This window comes from Notothenia rossii (genome assembly GCF_949606895.1).
Source record: "Notothenia rossii genome assembly, chromosome: 9".
Taxonomy (NCBI): domain Eukaryota; kingdom Metazoa; phylum Chordata; class Actinopteri; order Perciformes; family Nototheniidae; genus Notothenia; species Notothenia rossii.
In genome coordinates this window covers 77905320-77926917 of record NC_136907.1, presented here as the reverse complement: position 1 = coordinate 77926917, position 21598 = coordinate 77905320, and the positions used below count along the sequence as shown (strand labels likewise).

At 40.0% G+C, this 21598-nt stretch overlaps 2 protein-coding genes across 2 annotated transcripts in view; one reads left to right on the top strand and one right to left on the bottom strand.

Moving 5' to 3' along the window:
- Positions 1 to 21598, bottom strand: part of LOC307020638 (double-stranded RNA-specific editase B2-like) — a 198896-nt gene that overhangs the window by 3252 nt on the left and 174046 nt on the right. Inside the window, 6 exon segments of the mRNA XM_079652148.1 lie at positions 5355 to 5502; positions 6365 to 6519; positions 11155 to 11323; positions 12947 to 13061; positions 19012 to 19934; positions 20457 to 20543. Of these exon segments, the coding sequence (XP_079508274.1) occupies positions 5355 to 5502; positions 6365 to 6519; positions 11155 to 11323; positions 12947 to 13061; positions 19012 to 19934; positions 20457 to 20543 (1597 nt within the window).
- The window catches only part of LOC307020643 (tripartite motif-containing protein 16-like), a 282404-nt gene that overhangs the window by 127813 nt on the left and 132993 nt on the right, over positions 1 to 21598 (top strand). The window lies entirely within an intron of this gene.

Below are 21598 nucleotides of genomic sequence, written 5' to 3'. Positions count from 1 at the left end.
GTTAAAAGACCCATATTACACCCTTATTATCCGTGTGTTACTCTGTTAAAAGACCCATATTCCACCCTTATTATCCGTGTGTTACACTGTTAAAAGACCCATATTACACCCTTATTATCCGTGTGTTACTCTGTTAAAAGACCCATATTACACCCTTATTATCCGTGTGTTACTCTGTTCAAAGACCCATATTCCACCCTTATTATCCGTGTGTTACTCTGTTAAAAGACCCATATTACACCCTTATTATCCGTGTGTTACACTGTTAAAAGACCCATATTACACCCTTATTATCCGTGTGTTACTCTGTTAAAAGACCCATATTACACCCTTATTATCCGTGTGTTACTCTGTTAAAAGACCCATATTCCACCCTTATTATCCGTGTGTTACACTGTTAAAAGACCCATATTACACCCTTATTATCCATGTGTTACACTGTTAAAAGACCCATATTACACCCTTATTATCCGTGTGTCACACTGTTAAAATACCCATATTACTCCCTTATTATCCGTGTGTTACACTGTTTAAAGACCCATATTCCACCCTTATTATCCGTGTGTTACACTGTTAAAAGACTCATATTCCACCCTTATTATCCGTGTGTTACACTGTTAAAAGACTCATATTCCACCCTTATTATCCGTGTGTTACACTGTTAAAAGACCCATATTACACCCTTATTATCCGTGTGTTACTCTGTTAAAAGACCCATATTACACCCTTATTATCCATGTGTTACACTGTTAAAAGACCCATATTACACCCTTATTATCCATGTGTTACACTGTTAAAAGACCCATATTACACCCTTATTATCCGTGTGTCACACTGTTAAAATACCCATATTACTCCCTTATTATCCGTGTGTTACACTGTTTAAAGACCCATATTCCACCCTTATTATCCGTGTGTTACACTGTTAAAAGACCCATATTCCACCCTTATTATCCGTGTGTTACACTGTTAAAAGACCCATATTACACCCTTATTATCCGTGTGTCACACTGTTAAAATACCCATATTACTCCCTTATTATCCGTGTGTTACACTGTTTAAAGACCCATATTACACCCTTATTATCCATGTGTTACACTGTTAAAAGACCCATATTACACCCTTATTATCCGTGTGTCACACTGTTAAAATACCCATATTACTCCCTTATTATCCGTGTGTTACTCTGTTAAAAGACCCATATTACTCCCTTATTATCCGTGTGTTACTCTGTTAAAAGACCCATATTACTCCCTTATTATCCGTGTGTTACTCTGTTAAAAGACCCATATTACTCCCTTATTATCCGTGTGTCACACTGTTAAAATACCCATATTACTCCCTTATTATCCGTGTGTTACACTGTTAAAATACCCATATTACTCCCTTATTATCCGTGTGTCACACTGTTAAAATACCCATATTACTCCCTTATTATCCGTGTGTTACTCTGTTAAAAGACCCATATTACTCCCTTATTATCCGTGTGTTACTCTGTTAAAATACCCATATTACTCCCTTATTATCCGTGTGTTACTCTGTTAAAAGACCCATATTACTCCCTTATTATCCGTGTGTTACACTGTTTAAAGACCCATATTCCACCCTTATTATCCGTGTGTTACTCTGTTAAAAGACCCATATTCCACCCTTATTATCCGTGTGTTACACTGTTAAAAGACCCATATTACACCCTTATTATCCATGTGTTACACTGTTAAAAGACCCATATTACACCCTTATTATCCGTGTGTCACACTGTTAAAAGACCCATATTACACCCTTATTATCCGTGTGTCACTCTGTTCAAAGACCCATATTCCACCCTTATTATCCGTGTGTTACTCTGTTAAAAGACCCATATTACTCCCTTATTATCCGTGTGTTACTCTGTTTAAAGACCCATATTCCACCCTTATTATCCGTGTGTTACTCTGTTAAAAGACCCATATTCCACCCTTATTATCCGTGTGTTACTCTGTTAAAAGACCCATATTACACCCTTATTATCCGTGTGTTACTCTGTTAAAAGACCCATATTACTCCCTTATTATCCGTGTGTTACTCTGTTTAAAGACCCATATTACACCCTTATTATCCGTGTGTTACACTGTTAAAAGACCCATATTACTCCCTTATTATCCGTGTGTCACTCTGTTAAAAGACCCATATTACTCCCTTATTATCCGTGTGTTACTCTGTTAAAAGACCCATATTACTCCCTTATTATCCGTGTGTTACTCTGTTAAAAGACCCATATTACTCCCTTATTATCCGTGTGTTACTCTGTTAAAAGACCCATATTACTCCCTTATTATCCGTGTGTTACTCTGTTAAAAGACCCATATTACTCCCTTATTATCCGTGTGTTACTCTGTTAAAAGACCCATATTACTCCCTTATTATCCGTGTGTTACTCTGTTAAAAGACCCATATTACTCCCTTATTATCCGTGTGTTACTCTGTTCAAAGACCCATATTACTCCCTTATTATCCGTGTGTTACTCTGTTAAAAGACCCATATTACACCCTTATTATCCGTGTGTTACTCTGTTCAAAGACCCATATTCCACCCTTATTATCCGTGTGTTACTCTGTTCAAAGACCCATATTACACCCTTATTATCCGTGTGTTACTCTGTTCAAAGACCCATATTCCACCCTTATTATCCGTGTGTTACTCTGTTAAAAGACCCATATTACACCCTTATTATCCGTGTGTTACTCTGTTAAAAGACCCATATTCCACCTTTATTATCCGTGTGTTACACTGTTAAAAGACCCATATTACACCCTTATTATCCGTGTGTTACACTGTTAAAAGACCCATATTACACCCTTATTATCCGTGTGTTACACTGTTAAAAGACCCATATTACTCCCTTATTATCCGTGTGTTACTCTGTTCAAAGACCCATATTACACCCTTATTATCCGTGTGTTACTCTGTTAAAAGACCCATATTACACCCTTATTATCCGTGTGTTACTCTGTTAAAAGACCCATATTCCACCCTTATTATCCGTGTGTTACTCTGTTAAAAGACCCATATTACTCCCTTATTATCCGTGTGTTACACTGTTAAAAGACCCATATTCCACCCTTATTATCCGTGTGTTACTCTGTTCAAAGACCCATATTACACCCTTATTATCCGTGTGTTACTCTGTTAAAAGACCCATATTCCACCCTTATTATCCGTGTGTTACACTGTTCAAAGACCCATATTACACCCTTATTATCCGTGTGTTACTCTGTTAAAAGACCCATATTCCACCCTTATTATCCGTGTGTTACTCTGTTAAAAGACCCATATTACTCCCTTATTATCCGTGTGTTACACTGTTAAAAGACCCATATTCCACCCTTATTATCCGTGTGTTACTCTGTTCAAAGACCCATATTACACCCTTATTATCCGTGTGTTACTCTGTTAAAAGACCCATATTCCACCCTTATTATCCGTGTGTTACACTGTTCAAAGACCCATATTACACCCTTATTATCCGTGTGTTACTCTGTTAAAAGACCCATATTCCACCCTTATTATCCGTGTGTTACTCTGTTAAAAGACCCATATTACTCCCTTATTATCCGTGTGTTACTCTGTTAAAAGACCCATATTCCACCCTTATTATCCGTGTGTTACTCTGTTCAAAGACCCATATTACACCCTTATTATCCGTGTGTTACTCTGTTAAAAGACCCATATTACACCCTTATTATCCGTGTGTTACACTGTTAAAAGACCCATATTCCACCCTTATTATCCGTGTGTTACTCTGTTAAAAGACCCATATTCCACCCTTATTATCCGTGTGTTACTCTGTTAAAAGACCCATATTCCACCCTTATTATCCGTGTGTTACTCTGTTAAAAGACCCATATTACACCCTTATTATCCGTGTGTTACTCTGTTAAAAGACCCATATTCCACCCTTATTATCCGTGTGTTACTCTGTTAAAAGACCCATATTACACCCTTATTATCCGTGTGTTACTCTGTTAAAAGACCCATATTCCACCCTTATTATCCGTGTGTTACACTGTTAAAAGACCCATATTACACCCTTATTATCCGTGTGTTACTCTGTTCAAAGACCCATATTCCACCCTTATTATCCGTGTGTTACTCTGTTAAAAGACCCATATTCCACCCTTATTATCCGTGTGTTACTCTGTTCAAAGACCCATATTACACCCTTATTATCCGTGTGTCACACTGTTAAAAGACCCATATTCCATCCTTATTATCCGTGTGTCACACTGTTAAAAGACCCATATTCCACCCTTATTATCCGTGTGTTACTCTGTTAAAAGACCCATATTCCACCCTTATTATCCGTGTGTTACACTGTTAAAAGACCCATATTCCACCCTTATTATCCGTGTGTTACTCTGTTAAAAGACCCATATTACACCCTTATTATCCGTGTGTTACACTGTTAAAAGACCCATATTACACCCTTATTATCCGTGTGTTACTCTGTTAAAAGACCCATATTACTCCCTTATTATCCGTGTGTTACTCTGTTAAAAGACCCATATTACACCCTTATTATCCGTGTGTCACACTGTTAAAAGACCCATATTCCACCCTTATTATCCGTGTGTTACTCTGTTAAAAGACCCATATTACACCCTTATTATCCGTGTGTTACACTGTTAAAAGACCCATATTACACCCTTATTATCCGTGTGTTACTCTGTTAAAAGACCCATATTACTCCCTTATTATCCGTGTGTTACTCTGTTAAAAGACCCATATTACACCCTTATTATCCGTGTGTTACACTGTTAAAAGACCCATATTCCACCCTTATTATCCGTGTGTTACTCTGTTAAAAGACCCATATTACACCCTTATTATCCGTGTGTTGCTCTGTTAAAAGACCCATATTACACCCTTATTATCCGTGTGTTACTCTGTTAAAAGACCCATATTACACCCTTATTATCCGTGTGTTACTCTGTTAAAAGACCCATATTACACCCTTATTATCCGTGTGTTGCTCTGTTAAAAGACCCATATTACACCCTTATTATCCGTGTGTTACTCTGTTAAAAGACCCATATTACATCCTTATTATCCGTGTGTCACTCTGTTTAAAGACCCATATTCCACCCTTATTATCCGTGTGTTACACTGTTAAAAGACCCATATTCCACCCTTATTATCCGTGTGTTACTCTGTTAAAAGACCCATATTACACCCTTATTATCCGTGTGTTACTCTGTTAAAAGACCCATATTACACCCTTATTATCCGTGTGTTACACTGTTAAAAGACCCATATTAAACCCATGTTACAATAAATACACTGTTATTACATCTAGGGCGGATTATAAACTCACTTTGCCATCTTGTCTGTGCAGGACATTGTGACGGGTGATTTACACGCTGCCATATTGTTCTGATTGGCTCTTCTTGCTGTGATTGGCAGTGTCCCTTCACCACCGTCCACTTTCACCCTGAGGTGACAGTGAAACCTCCTGCTGGGATCTGACAAAGAGAAGAAGAGGACTTATACTCTGGATATTGTTGGTCTGCCAGTTTAGTCCAGGCTTAAATATCTCAACAGCTATTAGATGGATTACCATGACATTCCATATAAACATTCATGAGGGGATAAATCCCACTGACTTTGGTGATTCTCTGATTTGATCTTTAACGCTATCATAACCTGTACTTTTTTAGATGAATTGTAATAACTTTTGAGATCCTCTGACTCTTTATCGTACTTCATCAACACTTCAAAATCTCACTTGGTCCAATACTTTGATGAAAGACACCAGAAGTGTTTGTACTCACCAGAAAGTCACCAATTCCTTTGTAGATTACTGTTTTAAAGCTTCAAGATAAGATGATAAGATAAGATACTTTATTGATCCCAATCTGGGACATTTGGAAAGTTTGTTTCTTGGAACCATAAAGTGACACGTGGGGATCGAACTCAGTACAACCGAACGCTAAACCGGACTCTTTTAGGCAACCAAAATGTTCCTATTAACTTTCATGAACTGAAAACCCAAACCGTAAAAGGGTAAAGTTATTCTAAGATAATGATAAACTTTATTTATTTAGCACCTTTCATGCTTCAGCCAAAAGTGCTTTACAGAGCATGACAAAAAAAATCACAATAATAAATGAGGAACATAATTAAAATATGTAAAAACAATAAAACATGAACAGTGATACTACTAAAAATGATAAGCCAAATAAAAAAAAGGGTCTTTGATTTAATTTAAAACATTCAAATTGAGGTTGCCGATCAAATTACATCACGATGACATCACGATGACATCACAAAAACCAAAACATCAGTATGGTCATTATTCCCATCGTCTAATCTCTTTGTTCTCACATGCAGCCGTGGTCTCGTAGGGGCAGTTGAGTCGAGCGTCTCCGCACGGCGACGAGCTGACGAACATGTGGAAGAAAACGCCGTCCTGCAGCCGGAAGCCACCGCTGACTTCATTTGGTACGAAAATGGATTGTTCCTCACAGTCTGCTGGTTTACTACGGAGAGGAAACACAGAGGGAAGTCCAACATGAGACAGAGACAGAGGGACAGACACGAAATCATTTATGAAAACAGTCAGTTTTGTATTCATTGTCATGGTTAACCGTTCTTGCAGCTGCGGATAAAGTTAGATTTGGTTATTTTAAGGTTTTGAGACTCCAATATATTGAGAGAGGTTTTGTAAAAGATTAACGTCTTCAATGGGCTTAGAGCTGAAAGCCAAAGACAAGAAATATGACTTCATTGAGAGACAGACTTAGAGTTTTGGGTTTGTATTTCTTCATGTTATTTGTTGATATCAAGAAAAATACAGCCTTGCATTCCTTTTAGACAATTGTGTCAAACTGTCATGAATTGGGATTAAGTGAAGGTTCCGAAATCTGAGATATCTACTTTAAATCAAAGTGACCGTTACTTTGACCAGCAAACTCTAATAAATGTATCCTTGAGTCCAAGTGGACGTTTTTGCACATTTTAAATAAATTCCATAATACTGACATATTGCCCTAACGACAATGCTACGTTTTTACATTTATAAAATGATACGTTTTTGTGTGTGCATTGAAAAATATGTGTGTGGATGGAGACATTTGTGTTTCCTTCTGTGTGCATTTATTTATTTTTTAGACTGATTCGACCCCATACGATGCTGAGTAAGGACTAAACATTTGACAAGAAAATGCCCCTGGTCAGAAAGCTAGATTCCCCACCAAGCCTAGGCAAAAAATAGAAACAAAAAACGTATTTTAAGGTCATTTGAGGGTCGTACCAGAGCAGCAGCTCCAGCTGAGCGTACGGGAATCGAACCAGCGCCCTTCATAGCCTTCACTTTAAATGAAAGCATTTCAAACCAGAATTGGCTCCTCACAACTGTATGCATGACTGTTGTAGTCAACATCCATGTCTGTCCAAAATATCATCGCTTTTTATTTTATCGTCATGAATTGGGGTTAGTTCGATGTTTGTGCATCATTTCAAAGTGTTCAGTTACTGACACGCTAACAAGATAATTATGTTAAAGGTCACCTATTATGCAAAATACACTTGTTCAAGTCTCTTCTACATCAACATGTGTCCCCTCTTCTCCACGTCTCTTCTACATCAACATGTGTCCCCTCTTCTTCATGTCTCTTCTACATCAACATGTTTCCCCTCTCCTTCATGTCTCTTCTACATCAACATGTGTCCCCTCTTCTTCATGTCTCTTCTACATCAACATGTGTCCCTTCTTCTCCATGTCTCTTCTACATCAACATGTGTCCCCTCTTCTTCATGTCTCTTCTACATCAACATGTTTCCCCTCTCCTTCATGTCTCTTCTACATCAACATGTGTCCCCTCTTCTTCATGTCTCTTCTACATCAACATGTGTCCCCTCTTCTTCATGTCTCTTCTACATCACCATGTGTCCCCTCTTCTTCATGTCTCTTCTACATCAACATGTGTCCCCTCTTCTTCATGTCTCTTCTACATCAACATGTGTCCCCTCTTCTTCATGTCTCTTCTACATCAACATGTGTCCCCTCTTCTTCATGTCTCTTCTACATCAACATGTTTCCCCTCTCCTTCATGTCTCTTCTACATCAACATGTGTCCCCTCTTCTTCATGTCTCTTCTACATCAACATGTTTCCCCTCTCCTTCATGTCTCTTCTACATCAACATGTGTCCCCTCTTCTTCATGTCTCTTCTACATCAACATGTGTCCCCTCTTCTTCATGTCTCTTCTACATCAACATGTGTCCCCTCTTCTTCATGTCTCTTCTACATCAACATGTGTCCCCTCTTCTTCATGTCTCTTCTACATCAACATGTTTCCCCTCTTCTCCATGTCTCTTCTACATCAACATGTGTCCCCTCTTCTCCATGTCTCTTCTACATCACCATGTGTCCCCTCTTCTTCATGTCTCTTCTACATCAACATGTGTCCCCTCTTCTTCATGTCTCTTCTACATCAACATGTGTCCCCTCTTCTTCATGTCTCTTCTACATCAACATGTGTCCCCTCTTCTTCATGTCTCTTCTACATCAACATGTGTCCCCTCTTCTTCATGTCTTTTCTACATCAACATGTGTCCCCTCTTCTTCATGTCTCTTCTACATCAACATGTGTCCCCTCTTCTTCATGTCTCTTCTACATCAACATGTGTCCCCTCTTCTTCATGTCTCTTCTACATCAACATGTGTCCCCTCTTCTCCATGTCTCTTCTACATCAACATGTGTCCCCTCTTCTTCATGTCTCTTCTACATCAACATGTGTCCCCTCTTCTTCATGTCTCTTCTACATCAACATGTGTCCCCTCTTCTCCATGTCTCTTCTACATCAACATGTGTCCCCTCTTCTTCATGTCTCTTCTACATCAACATGTGTCCCCTCTTCTTCATGTCTCTTCTACATCAACATGTGTCCCCTCTTCTTCATGTCTCTTCTACATCAACATGTGTCCCCTCTTCTCCATGTCTCTTCTACATCAACATGTGTCCCCTCTTCTTCATGTCTCTTCTACATCAACATGTGTCCCCTCTTCTTCATGTCTCTTCTACATCAACATGTGTCCCCTCTTCTTCATGTCTCTTCTACATCAACATGTGTCCCCTCTTCTCCATGTCTCTTCTACATCAACATGTGTCCCCTCTTCTTCATGTCTCTTCTACATCAACATGTGTCCCCTCTTCTTCATGTCTCTTCTACATCAACATGTGTCCCCTCTGTGGAAAGAGCCTCTGAAAGTTTCAGGAACAAAGATTCTCTCTCTTTTTGATCCATTTCTATAAAAACCTGTCTGAAAATGAGCTGATCAGATTTTGGCCACTTTATGATGTCATAACGATTTTTTGGCTTGCGTAACCATTAGCCAATCAGCAACCAAGGTAACCCCCCCCCTTATCAACTGAATCTCCTCCTAGAGCACCATTGAGTTCTTTGTAACCAAACATCTCTCAGAGGGGCGTGGGGAGGGGCTCCTTATTTTCATCTAAAGCAGGGGTCACCAACCTTTTTGTCACCGAGGGCTACTTCAAGGGTACTGAGTAATACGAAGGGCTACTTGTTTGATACAAACTTCCTGAATAACATAATTGCACGGTTCACCTTTAATGATAATATTATTATTAATAATAATCAGAATACATATTAATTTACTTTATGTGAAGGAGTGTCTGATCACATGTTAATGTTAATTATTCCTCATAATAATTATTAACAATGATTTACCATTGCTATAGCAACCCCATTGTTTTGTTATGAAAATGTATCTATATTTATACACATTCTCGCGAGATCTATCAGGGGTCGTTGTAATGCTGCGTTCACACCGGACGTGACTTCGCTCTAATCGCTCGAGTTTCACCGCTGCTGCCAGCTGTGTTTACTCGCATCATTCAAACAAGACGCGCTGGCTCGGGAGCTACAACTACAACAAAATGAACATATTTTACCGTGATTAAATTGTAATACACGTTTCTAAATGATGCCGAAGTAACAACATACTGATACCGTTTAGTAAAAACCATGAATTAATGCTTAACAAGTCTGCAGACAAGACGGCAGGCGAAAAACCTTTTAAAATGCTTGTTTTCTGAATGGAGATTGGGTCGCCCAGGCTAAGCTAACGTTATATATGCTCATTCCACACTCATAACAACGGCCTACAGACATAAATAAACCAACGACTGTATTCACCATGACACAGACAGTCTGTGGTTTGTACTTGTTTAACTTTTGTCCAGTTTCTGAACAGATATGAGGAGCTGTGATCTCTGTTTGCTAACTGCTAACAGCTAACTGCTGATGTTTTCTGGTTGAACTTCAGTGGCAGGCTGAGATCCTCACCACTGGTGTGTGTGTGTGTGTGTGTGTGTGTGTGTGTGTGTGTGTGTGTGTGTGTGTGTGTGTGTGTGTGTGTGTGTGTGTGTGTGTGTGTGTGTGTGTGTGTGTGTGTGTGTGTGTGTGTGTGTGTGTGTGTGTGTGTGTGTGTGTGTGTGTGTGTGTGTGTGTGTGTGTGTGTGTGTGTGTGTGTGTGTGTGTGATGAGGCCCATGATCGTAGCTGCTCATGCTAGCTTGTCTCAGCTAAAGGTGGAACGGAGATTTGGTGCGTGGAGTTCAACTCTGAACCTATCTGGGGTCAGAGTTCAATTTCACGCACCAAATCTCCATTTCACTTACATATGTACACAAAATGTGTGCTTTTAAAATTTTATATTCAATATTGTCATTTTAAAAATAAAAATGTATTCAATAATTTTTTTAGACGGAGCAACGTGGTGACTTGTGCTATTTTTACAACATGCACGCGGGCGACCAATTTCCCCCCTGCGGGCGACTAAGTGCCCACGGGCATCGCGTTGGCTACCCTTGATCTAAATTAACAGACAGAGAATCAGCTCTTTTGAAACATTTTGGATTATGGGTAATGCTGCAATGATCTGTTTGGTGTTTGGAGCCAATCAAAGACAGGTTCTGTATATATCTGAGACCTATAATATATTGACTAAAAACAGTATAATAGGGGACCTTTAAGATAGATATTTGACGACAAAATTCCCCCAGTCAGAAAGCTAGATTCCCCACCAAGCCTAGACAAAGATATATAAGCAAAAAAACGTATTTTAGGGTAATTTGAGGGTCGTACCAGAGCAGCAGCTCCAGCTGAGCGTACAGGAATCGAACCAGCGCCCTGCGGGTCATGACTTCTGCGTGGCAGTCACTCAGTGTTTCACTGTGGTCACTGTCATTGTCCAAATCCAGACACTTAGTCCCTGTGGCCAGAGACACCACCTGCGCTGTCCTGAGGTCAAATCCTGGAAAAGAAATGAAGGATTTAACAAAAGACAGAGTGGAAAGCATCTGCTTAGACTTCTGGAGACTCGATCAACAAACAATTCATGGTGCAAGACATTCAACATGATGCAAATCAAACAAGACGCCTCATTTGTCTCTGAGAACAAGACATTTCCTCTGTGCTGAGACGAGCTGATGACAAATGTGTGACAGAATAATCAATCCAACAAATCAGAAACATGCTGTGTCAATCTGGCCTCATCAAAGACGGTAAAAAGGGCTCTGGATACAACGGGTAATTTGAGGTAACGTGTTTTTTGAATTGCAGCATTACAGTTTTACTCAGATGCGCCTCTACTGTTCTAATTGCCCACATGAATATTGGGAAGATCCCTGTATTTAAATGGATAATTAAGAAGATGTTTTTTTGTTCTGTTTTCTACACTACAACAGTGTGGGGCTATGTGACGTGTTTTTTTTTAGGATTATAGTTGATAAATCATAAGATATGGAAAGTGTTTCACATGTTTTAATATTCTTGTTGAGACAACACCTGGGATTTGATTTACCTAGATCTTATTTATTTATTTATTTGTTTATTTGGCAGGGACATTGCATTAAAGAAAACTTAAAACATGAAATGTGTGCCGGATTTAGCGTTGAGCTACTTTCCATCCGCGGTCCGTCACATTCTCACATCTGGCTACATTATATCTTTTTAAACTTCTACGACGGACATTTTACAACCAAGTCAATCATTCTTGGTTTGGTTTGTACAAAACAAGGAATTTGAATTTATGTGCATCAAATATTACGCGTGAAGGCTCCAGAAAAGACAATGGATGCAATGTTTACATCCAAGACCCAATAGAGCGGTGCAGGGATGACATGTTTACCCGGAAGGAAGCTGCTGGTTCCCTCGATAAAAAAGCAACGGGATTTCTCCAGAGGATTTTGGAAAATAGCTCGAAATAAGGTCTGTGGGAAACGAACCTGTTTGAAAAATGCACGTTTTGTTCAGCCTGATAATCTCCACATGTCTACCCTACTTTTATAATTTTCAAATCATAAATCTAGTCGCCAGAAGCAAAATGCTAACGTTATGCTATAAAGGAGCTACAGCAGGGTCGCTGCTTCAACATCACGCCAACTTGAGATCCATATTCAAACACACAGATTCTAGATGGAACGAGTTGAAGCGTTTGTTTGAACAGTCTGCGGGAGGCAGGTACTTGCTTTCAAGCAGAACAGAAACTAACTTAGCGGAGTGTTTACGTGTTCGGCGTAATGACGCACAACGTCCTCAACTTCTGTAGTCCTTTCAGCCACTTGGTAACAACCATCGTTTCTCAGACACGTCAACTCTTCAGAAATCACCAGTGGGGTCACTGCTGATGGATTTAATGTGTAGAACAAAACATGATCCGTCTCTTCAATGTGTCTCAATCACAGACATTATTTACAGATATTTTCCAAAATCCTATGGAGAAATCCCATTGGCTCTGAGACGAGGGAACAGGAAGTGGAGAAATGCTGACTCACTTCCTGGTTTTAGGACTCGTCACTGCACCACTCTATTAATTTAATTCATTATAAATACTTCTTCCTATCTCAGCCAGATATTGTGTAGTAAGATAACAAACCTCTGCTCATCACGACTCCTGCCAGCACTTTGTGTTTGGCGTACGAAGAGGAACAAACGTCCGTCAGCTGGGAGTATTTCTCTCTCACCAGGTGGAAGACGGACTCTGCAAAGACCTGCAGGAGAAGACGAAATGGTAGAGGCATCGTTTGAAAAGTGGAGCATGCATATTGAACATGTCGTTTTATTCTGTAGTTCTCGCATGTGACATTTTGGTGAGAATATCACAGAACTAAAGAATCAGACGATCTTAACCTGATTGTCCCACACATGTTATTAATATTTGTTTTACTTAAGTTATCCTTTAAGTTAACAGGCAGTTTAATGTTTCTATGAAGTCCTTTTTGTTAGCTGCCATGTTTTTGCACATGTTGGCCTGATGAGAAAAAAATAGATTTAAAATAGACTGTCTAGACACCATCACTTTTGTTTACTTGGTAAAAAACATATCTGACTGTGAAAGAGTCTCTTGTGGAAACTATATCACTATAATCCACACTATCTCCCTTCTAATAAAAACGTATTATTTCTATTTATGTTTTAATGTTCCTATAGTTTATATAACAGTTATTTTTTTCGAGAAACTACACTGTGCTATTCTGCTTCACCTATATTTAAACCTGAGGACATTGTGACTCCTACTGTTGTATTTTTTCCAGCAAACACACAGAAAACTTTCAAACAAAGTCAGCAGGGATGCAGCAACAACTGTGACATGTTTCTGCCCGGACCTCCGGAACGAAGCTCGCCGAAAACTCTCTGACAGTCTGACAGCGAAGGCCGAGAGTTTCTTTTCACTGTAAAGTCCTCCAGTCTGCGGGGGAACAGGTGTAGCACTCCTACCTGTCGAAATATGTCTAATTATATCTGTAGAGGACTGTCGCTCTTTTTATGGGGAGATAGTTAGTTAGAAATATTTGGCCCTATAGAGGATTTATGTATTTCAATTGCATATAAAATGTCCATCCATTTGGATTACATAGTTCTTACATAAATCGACTAATAAACTCTCTGCATTGCAAATACATAATAACTATGTGTACAACTAGGTATGTCCCGATCACCTTTTTTTGCTCCCGATCCGATTCCGATCATTTGATTTTGACAATTTACCGATACTGATTTTTCCCGATCCGATCTTTATGCAAAGCATTAAGAGAGAAAAAAGCATTCAAGTTGTCCCTTAAGGTTATTTTTTCTTATTTAAATTGGATATTCTATCCAACATGGATATAGCTTCTTTCTTTCACAGCAGCATTGGATCAGTTCAGTTGTGCAGCATTGGATCAAAACAAAATAAAGCTTTCAGTACTCGTTAGCTTACTGCTACAATTAGACACTGCGCCCACTCTGTTGCCAGATTTGAGAGAAATAAGCAGGTCTATGAAAACAAGCCCCAAAGAAGCAACACATACATGATGTTCTGTAATTTGAAACCAAAACTAAGGCCTCAGGATGACTTTAAGACTTGAACATGGTCATTTTTGTTTTGTAACATTGAATACAACATTTTAAAAAAAGTATTTAAAAAAAATAAAAAATAAATCCCGATCCCCGATTTTTTTCTCCCGATTCCGATCTTTTGAAAATCAGGTGATCGGCTCCGATCCCCGATCACGTGATCGGATCGGGACATCTCTATATACAACCTTATTATCAATACATCCAATGTGTTTCTAATACATTAGAACCAGGCTTATGTATTCAATATAAATAAAGTCTATGCATTTTATATTCATAAAATCCAGGTTTATGTATATAAAATAAATTTAGCTTATTTTGTAATAATCTACTTTTATAATACATAACCACATTCCCCACACTCACAGCACTAACAACAAATGTGTCATGCCACCATGCCACCTCCACAAAATGTGGAGTACACGTTACTATAGTAACTCCACTCCAATGTATACATTTTATGCATTGTTAAATTAATGCACCAAATAAGTTATATTTATTTTATATACATAAACCTGGATCTTATGAATTTAAAATGCATAGACTTTATTTGTATCGAATACATAAGCCTGGTTCTAATGTATTTGAAACACATTGGATGTTTTGATAATAAGGTTGTAGACATAGTTATTATGTGTTTGCAATGCAGAGAGTTTATTAGTCAATTTATGTAAGAACTGTGTAATCCAAATGGTTGGAAATGTTATATGCAGTTGAAATACTGTGCTGTAAACTCATGGTTTTGTGTTGGGTGTATGAGGGTGAAATTAATGGGGTTCAGTTTATGTGAGTGTGACTTTAAATCTGGGTGGAGATTCGCGGGGTTTATTGATGTGTTATAAATAGAGAGGAACATAAATTAACGTCATTGAGATTGAGGAATCAGGAGAGGCCACTAGTAAGTGTGATTATTCTACTGAATGCGATTTAATGTGTATGGGATATGTGTGATCCTAATTGGTGTATTGTTGTTCTCTTAGATTTGATTAAATCATCAAAACTAGGAGTTGTTTCCGTCCAACTTGATTTCACCCATACTGTCGGGAGATAGACAGTACAAATACATAAATCCCAACCAAATTCATTTCCCACAGGAACCACTTGTGACTTCAACATGTGCTGCATCCTAAATCATGGAGTGATCAGAGATAGTGTTTGCAGTGAGAACCAACAGAAAGACGTCTTAGAGCGAAAGGTCATTGAAATGTGATCAGGACTAGGACAATCACACAGGAGGCATCAGGGGCTTAAAGCACAGTTTTTGATTAGATTTTTGACGGATATGCTCTGTGTATAATAAGACTCTTCTTGCACTATTTCTATCTTATTTGTATTTACTCAAAAAGCATTCTCTACACTATTGTATTTGTTTTATTTGTTTTATGTTCTGTATATATTCATGTTGCTCTGTTGGAGGAGCCTGTGAGCTAAGAATCTTGAATCTTGAATCTGGGTTTGAAGATTTCACAGGTCTTGGATTGATTGTTATTTTACATTTAAGTATAAAATAAATGACTCTTGGACAACGACAAGATTTTTCCACACAAAGTTTCTCCAAATGTGGTGGTTTTCATTTGAACTGGAGGCATCACTCACTGCCTATCAGTTTCTTTAGATAGATGCTCTTGAATCGGTTGGTTGTTGTGCTCTGATGATTGTATTGGTAAAGAGAGGGTTAGCAGAAACACATAATCACATGTGGATTAAAACAACATTAATATTATATTATTAATGTATAAATACTGGAAAACCCTAAATCAGGGAACGTCTCCAATTTTTTTTTTTATTGTGCAATGCCATGTCTTTTTATGCCACTGCAACAAAAACATTTCCCAAATTGGGATCAATAAAGTTCTTATATTATGGATTTATAAGAACTGCAGCCTCCCTTAAATCTGCGTTTACTGATCAAGTGTTGGTACTTTTAGTGCCGTGGATAAAGCTTTAAAGACTGGGCTGCTAATTTTCTCAAACTGTATGAATGAGAAGCTCGAACATGTGGAATAAAGGTGTAGATTTCATGACATCCACTTCCACAAATCCCCAGAAATATAACCCGTGATGTGACCTCAGTGTTTCTAACACTCTGTATGTTTCCTCTGTTTTTGAAAGAGCAGATGATCGTTTTTGGGAGCGAAACTCTCTGGCTCGACGTTTTCTGGATGACAGCGGCACAAGGTCGTGTGTAATGAGTGCGTTAAACAATTATCTGTCAGATTATTATGCTCTTCACACCGCCTTCCCCGCTCCACCTCTCTCTCCGCGGTCTGCTGCCGCTCCTCCTTCATCCCTAATGTGCTGTAATCATGTTCATTAATGCGTCACGCCGCCTGACAGACAGTTCATATTGAAGGGGGGAGAAGATGCTAAATTATCCGTCTGGGAGGCTGTGAAAAAATAACAATTTCCAAGACATAAAGGGGGAAAGCTTTTGCATATGGTTACGTTTTGGTGTCAGCCTAAAGCATGAAGAGTGAAATCAACCTTTTGTCCAGAGACAATCAAAAATGTCACCATCCTCTTGAATCACTCCCCAGGGCTTAATAAAGCATCTACATGTCTGTCTAAGAGTCTATATTCCTTTGCATATTAGCATGAAGATATGTTTCTGCATTAGCCATGCTCAGTCAGCCTCTTCAGCTCCGTGCAGACACATCTTCTTGTATTCATAAAGAACGACAGCAAACCACGTCGAGGACAATTCCCTAAAGGCTTGCAGACATAATAAGGATGTTTGGATTCTGCAGACGATGCATACAGGACACCATCTATCGGCCTCAAGCCATGATGGCCGGGCTGATGTGCGCCACACTTCATTTGGTAGCATACGGCGCACCTCAGACCCATTCATCCAGACCATTTAGAAGACTGGCTGAAAACAGGCTGAACAGATACGAGGTGAATTCAGTGTCACTGCTGATGTTTCAGAGCGAGAGAAACCTGATACACTGAGTCCGTCTCTTTACTCTGTATTCTGTGTCAAATGCTGACAAGACATTTGTCTACAGATGCAAAATAACATACTTGTCAAAATTACTGATGATGATGTCAGCAAGTTGCCATTGCAAGGGCTACCCGACAATTACATTTTTTCATGTTATAAAACTCTCCACATATATCACCACTTTTATAATGGTTAATCCATAATACAATCTCCGGAAGTAAAAGGCTAATGTTGGGCTATAAAGGAACTATATCAAGGTCACATGACTTCACGTCACCAACGCTAAGCTAAAGGTGGCTAATGTTGGGTTATAAAGGAACTATATCAAGGTCACATGACTTCACATCACCACCGCTAAGCTAAAGGTGGCTAATGTTGGGCTATAAAGGAACTACAGCACGGTCACATGACTTCACGTCACCACCGCTAAGCTAAAGGAGGCTAATGTTGGGCTATAAAGGAACTACAGCACGGTCACATGACTTCACGTCACCACCGCTAAGCTAAAGGAGGCTAATGTTGGGCTATAAAGGAACTACAGCACGGTCACATGACTTCACGTCACCACTGCTAAGCTAAAGACGGCTAATGTTGGGCTATAAAGGAACTACAGCATGGTCACATGACTTCACGTCACCACCGCTAAGCTAAAGGCGGCTAATGTTGGGCTATAAAGGAACTACAGCACGGTAACATGACTTCACGTCACCACCGCTAAGCTAAAGGCGGCTAATGTTGGGCTATAAAGGAACTACAGCACGGTCACATGACTTCACGTCACCACCGCTAAGCTAAAGGTGGCTAATGTTGGGCTATAAAGGAACTACAGCACGGTCACATGACTTCACGTCACCACCGCTAAGCTAAAGGAGGCTAATGTTGGGCTATAAAGGAACTACAGCAGGGTCACATGACTTCACGTCACCACCGCTAAGCTAAAGGCGGCTAATGTTGGGCTATAAAGGAACTACAGCATGGTCACATGACTTCACGTCACCACCGCTAAGCTAAAGGCGGCTAATGTTGGGCTATAAAGGAACTACAGCACGGTCACATGACTTCACGTCACCACCGCTAAGCTAAAGGCGGCTAATGTTGGGCTATAAAGGAACTACAGCACGGTCACATGACTTCACGTCACCACCGCTAAGCTAAAGGCGGCTAATGTTGGGCTATAAAGGAACTACAGCAGGGTCACATGACTTCACGTCACCACCGCTAAGCTAAAGGAGGCTAATGTTGGGCTATAAAGGAACTACAGCACGGTCACATGACTTCACGTCACCACCGCTAAGCTAAAGGTGGCTAATGTTGGGCTATAAAGGAACTACAGCAGGGTCACATGACTTCACGTCACCACCGCTAAGCTAAAGGCGGCTAATGTTGGGCTATAAAGGAACTACAGCACGGTCACATGACTTCACGTCACCACCGCTAAGCTAAAGGAGGCTAATGTTGGGCTATAAAGGAACCACAGCACGGTCACATGACTTCACGTCACCACCGCTAAGTCATTTTCCCATATAGTAAAATGTGGAAAGACACACTTAAAAATAACTTTGATTTGTTAGGTCCTAAAAGTGGCATGTTTTTTTTCTTCTTTTCTCTATACATCCATGTCTAAATACTGCCTGCCAGAAGAAGATGTTGGACCTCCTCACCTGAGGTAGCTGAAGTTTAGCTCTGCTGCCGTTAAGACCCATCACTTTCCTCTCCGGACCCAGAGTGATGTTGTAAACGGACTGCAGGGCGGCTGCGGCTGCCTGGGCTTTTGCCATCCGTTTACTGTGACCACACCCTTCAAACACCCCCCCCTCCACCCTGACCACCATAACAAAACTCCTCATCGGCCTGCCATGAACTCTCTCCGTCAGGCACATGTATCTGAGTCCTGGTCGCAGCTCGTTAAGCAGCGCCACTGGGCTGAGGTGCTCTAAAAGTGAGGTGCTAATGGCTTCTCTTTTGGGTTTAGTTGAGGAGAAGTCCAGTTTGAGGCGGACAACTCGTCTGTAGTTGTAAATGCTGGAGAAAACCTCCTTTTTTGCTGTGTTGCACTGTAGGAGTTGACAGTTTTCCAGCAAAGATGGCTCAAACTCTTTTAGGAATGCGTCATGGATGTCCAGTTTATCGGCTGTAAAATCCACAGGAGTGCTGGTAAAGTTCCCGATGGAGGCGTGAGCCTGCGAGGCGTTTTGAAACTGGATGAAAGACCGAAGCGCAAGTTCTGCAACCCTCATCTTGGCTTGCTTTTTAGTCGGTCCTCTGCCCTCAAAAAGGAAACCGTTCACCTCCACACCAACAGAAAACACTGGAGCGTGCAGTGGGCCGGTCTTCGACATGATTTCATACCGCAGACCAGGTTGTAACTCGTTGAGGTGCACAAGTGCGTTTTTCTGAGTGACAGCCCAGGCTGGTCTCTTACAAGTCAAGGGGCTCTGGTGGAGCGGCGACTGCTTCCTCTTTAGGGATCGGGTACCGTGTTTGGGGAAAGTTGTGCAAAAAGCTGCTGGATGATATTTCCGTAGTAAGTCGCAGTCCATGTGGCTCGTATAATCCTCATTCTCTTTCACCTCCAAACTGCTGCCTGTTGACAGATAAGGAAATAACAACAGGAAACGTGGCATGGAAAAAAACTGGGATTTTTTGTTTATTTTTCTAGCTGTCATTAGGCCGACTTGTAGGTAATAAGACTAATGGTGCATATACACTGCATGGTATGGCATTGAGCTACCCAAATTGACTCTTTTTTGTTGGTTTTCAATTAGCAAAAGTTCAGAATACGCAACCGTCTTAGAACTACGGTATAAACGCTAACTACACAGTGGAGCTGGAAGACATTTTAGGAAAACCTCAAATTCAGTAGGATTCATCCTGACCATGAATGTGAGTACAAACTTTAATGGCAATCCATGTTATGGTTGATATTAGTTTGGACCAAATAATTGACCAATCAACTGACAGGCTGACAATAACATTGATAAAGTCACTTTAGCGTGTCTAAAAATGTAACACTGCAACACTTTGATGCTGTCGTAATGTTACAAACTGTCTTTGTCAGCAGAACACAGAAAAAAATTGTTTTGCACGAAAGGAAACAAATATTTACTTGAACTGTCTGCATCCTCAGCCGATGATGCTTCAGTATCCCAGTGTCGTATTGGACTGATGAGGGTCGATAACATGTTGCCTCGTTCTGAAAAACAGCATCACAAAGACATGAAATAATGAGCATTTTCTCCACAGTATGATGCAGTCAAGTACTTTACTACCGGGTACTAGTGTTGGTGAAATGAACCCAATTACAGTTACGATTCTGAACGCTTATACTGCATAGTTTTATATTCACTCCTAACCATAAAAGTAATGAAATGGACTGAGGGAAACACATTTACGGCGATAGTAGAAATGTAATGTGTTAGGTCGGGAGGGACATCAGAGTTCACACTAACATAAACGAAAACAAAAAGAAAGGCGGCTCAGTATGCACTACAAAGAAATGTGATATGTTGTACTGTAGTGCTAACCAATTATCAAAAACCTGAAGTGACTCATCATGAACATGAAAAAGACCTTATTTTGCTTCAGGAAGTACCCGCAGATTCAACACTATAAAAAATGACTTGCTGATCCCTGTTGGTCCCTGATTTATCCACAGTTAGTGCAAAGATATATTCCCCATAAAGACACAACACTATAAGCTGCAGTGGGTAATTTTATTTTGTTGTATCCACTGTTTATAAATACAAATGCAACACTCAAATAATGAGCTATAATAAAAAACCTTAGTATTAAAATGTTCTGGTGAACTTTTTACTGTTGTTTCCAGACCATACTTGCCAACCCTCCCGATTTTCGCGGGAAACTCCCGATTTCATTGCCCTCTCCCGGTTTCCTCCCGGGGTCATATTTCTCCCGCATTTCTCCCGATTTCTGACTAAATCCGATTTACTCAGGACTGTTTCCACTCGGACTTTAATACAGCTAGACCATTGTTTGGTTTCCATGGTAGCGCGTCTCTTTAGTAGCGCGTGCAACTGAAATTCTGAGAGGGTGAGGCAGATATTCACAGAAAACAGAACAACAATCAACAACTCTACCCTCTGCTCACTCCTTTCCTATAATACAGGTCCAGCCCACACATATGCTCCATCAAGACAGTGCACTTACAACTACAATAAGCATGTTAATGTTAATCTAATACAACTCCGGCGATCCACTAGCACCACCCCCCCACCCCCCCCGCGGTGG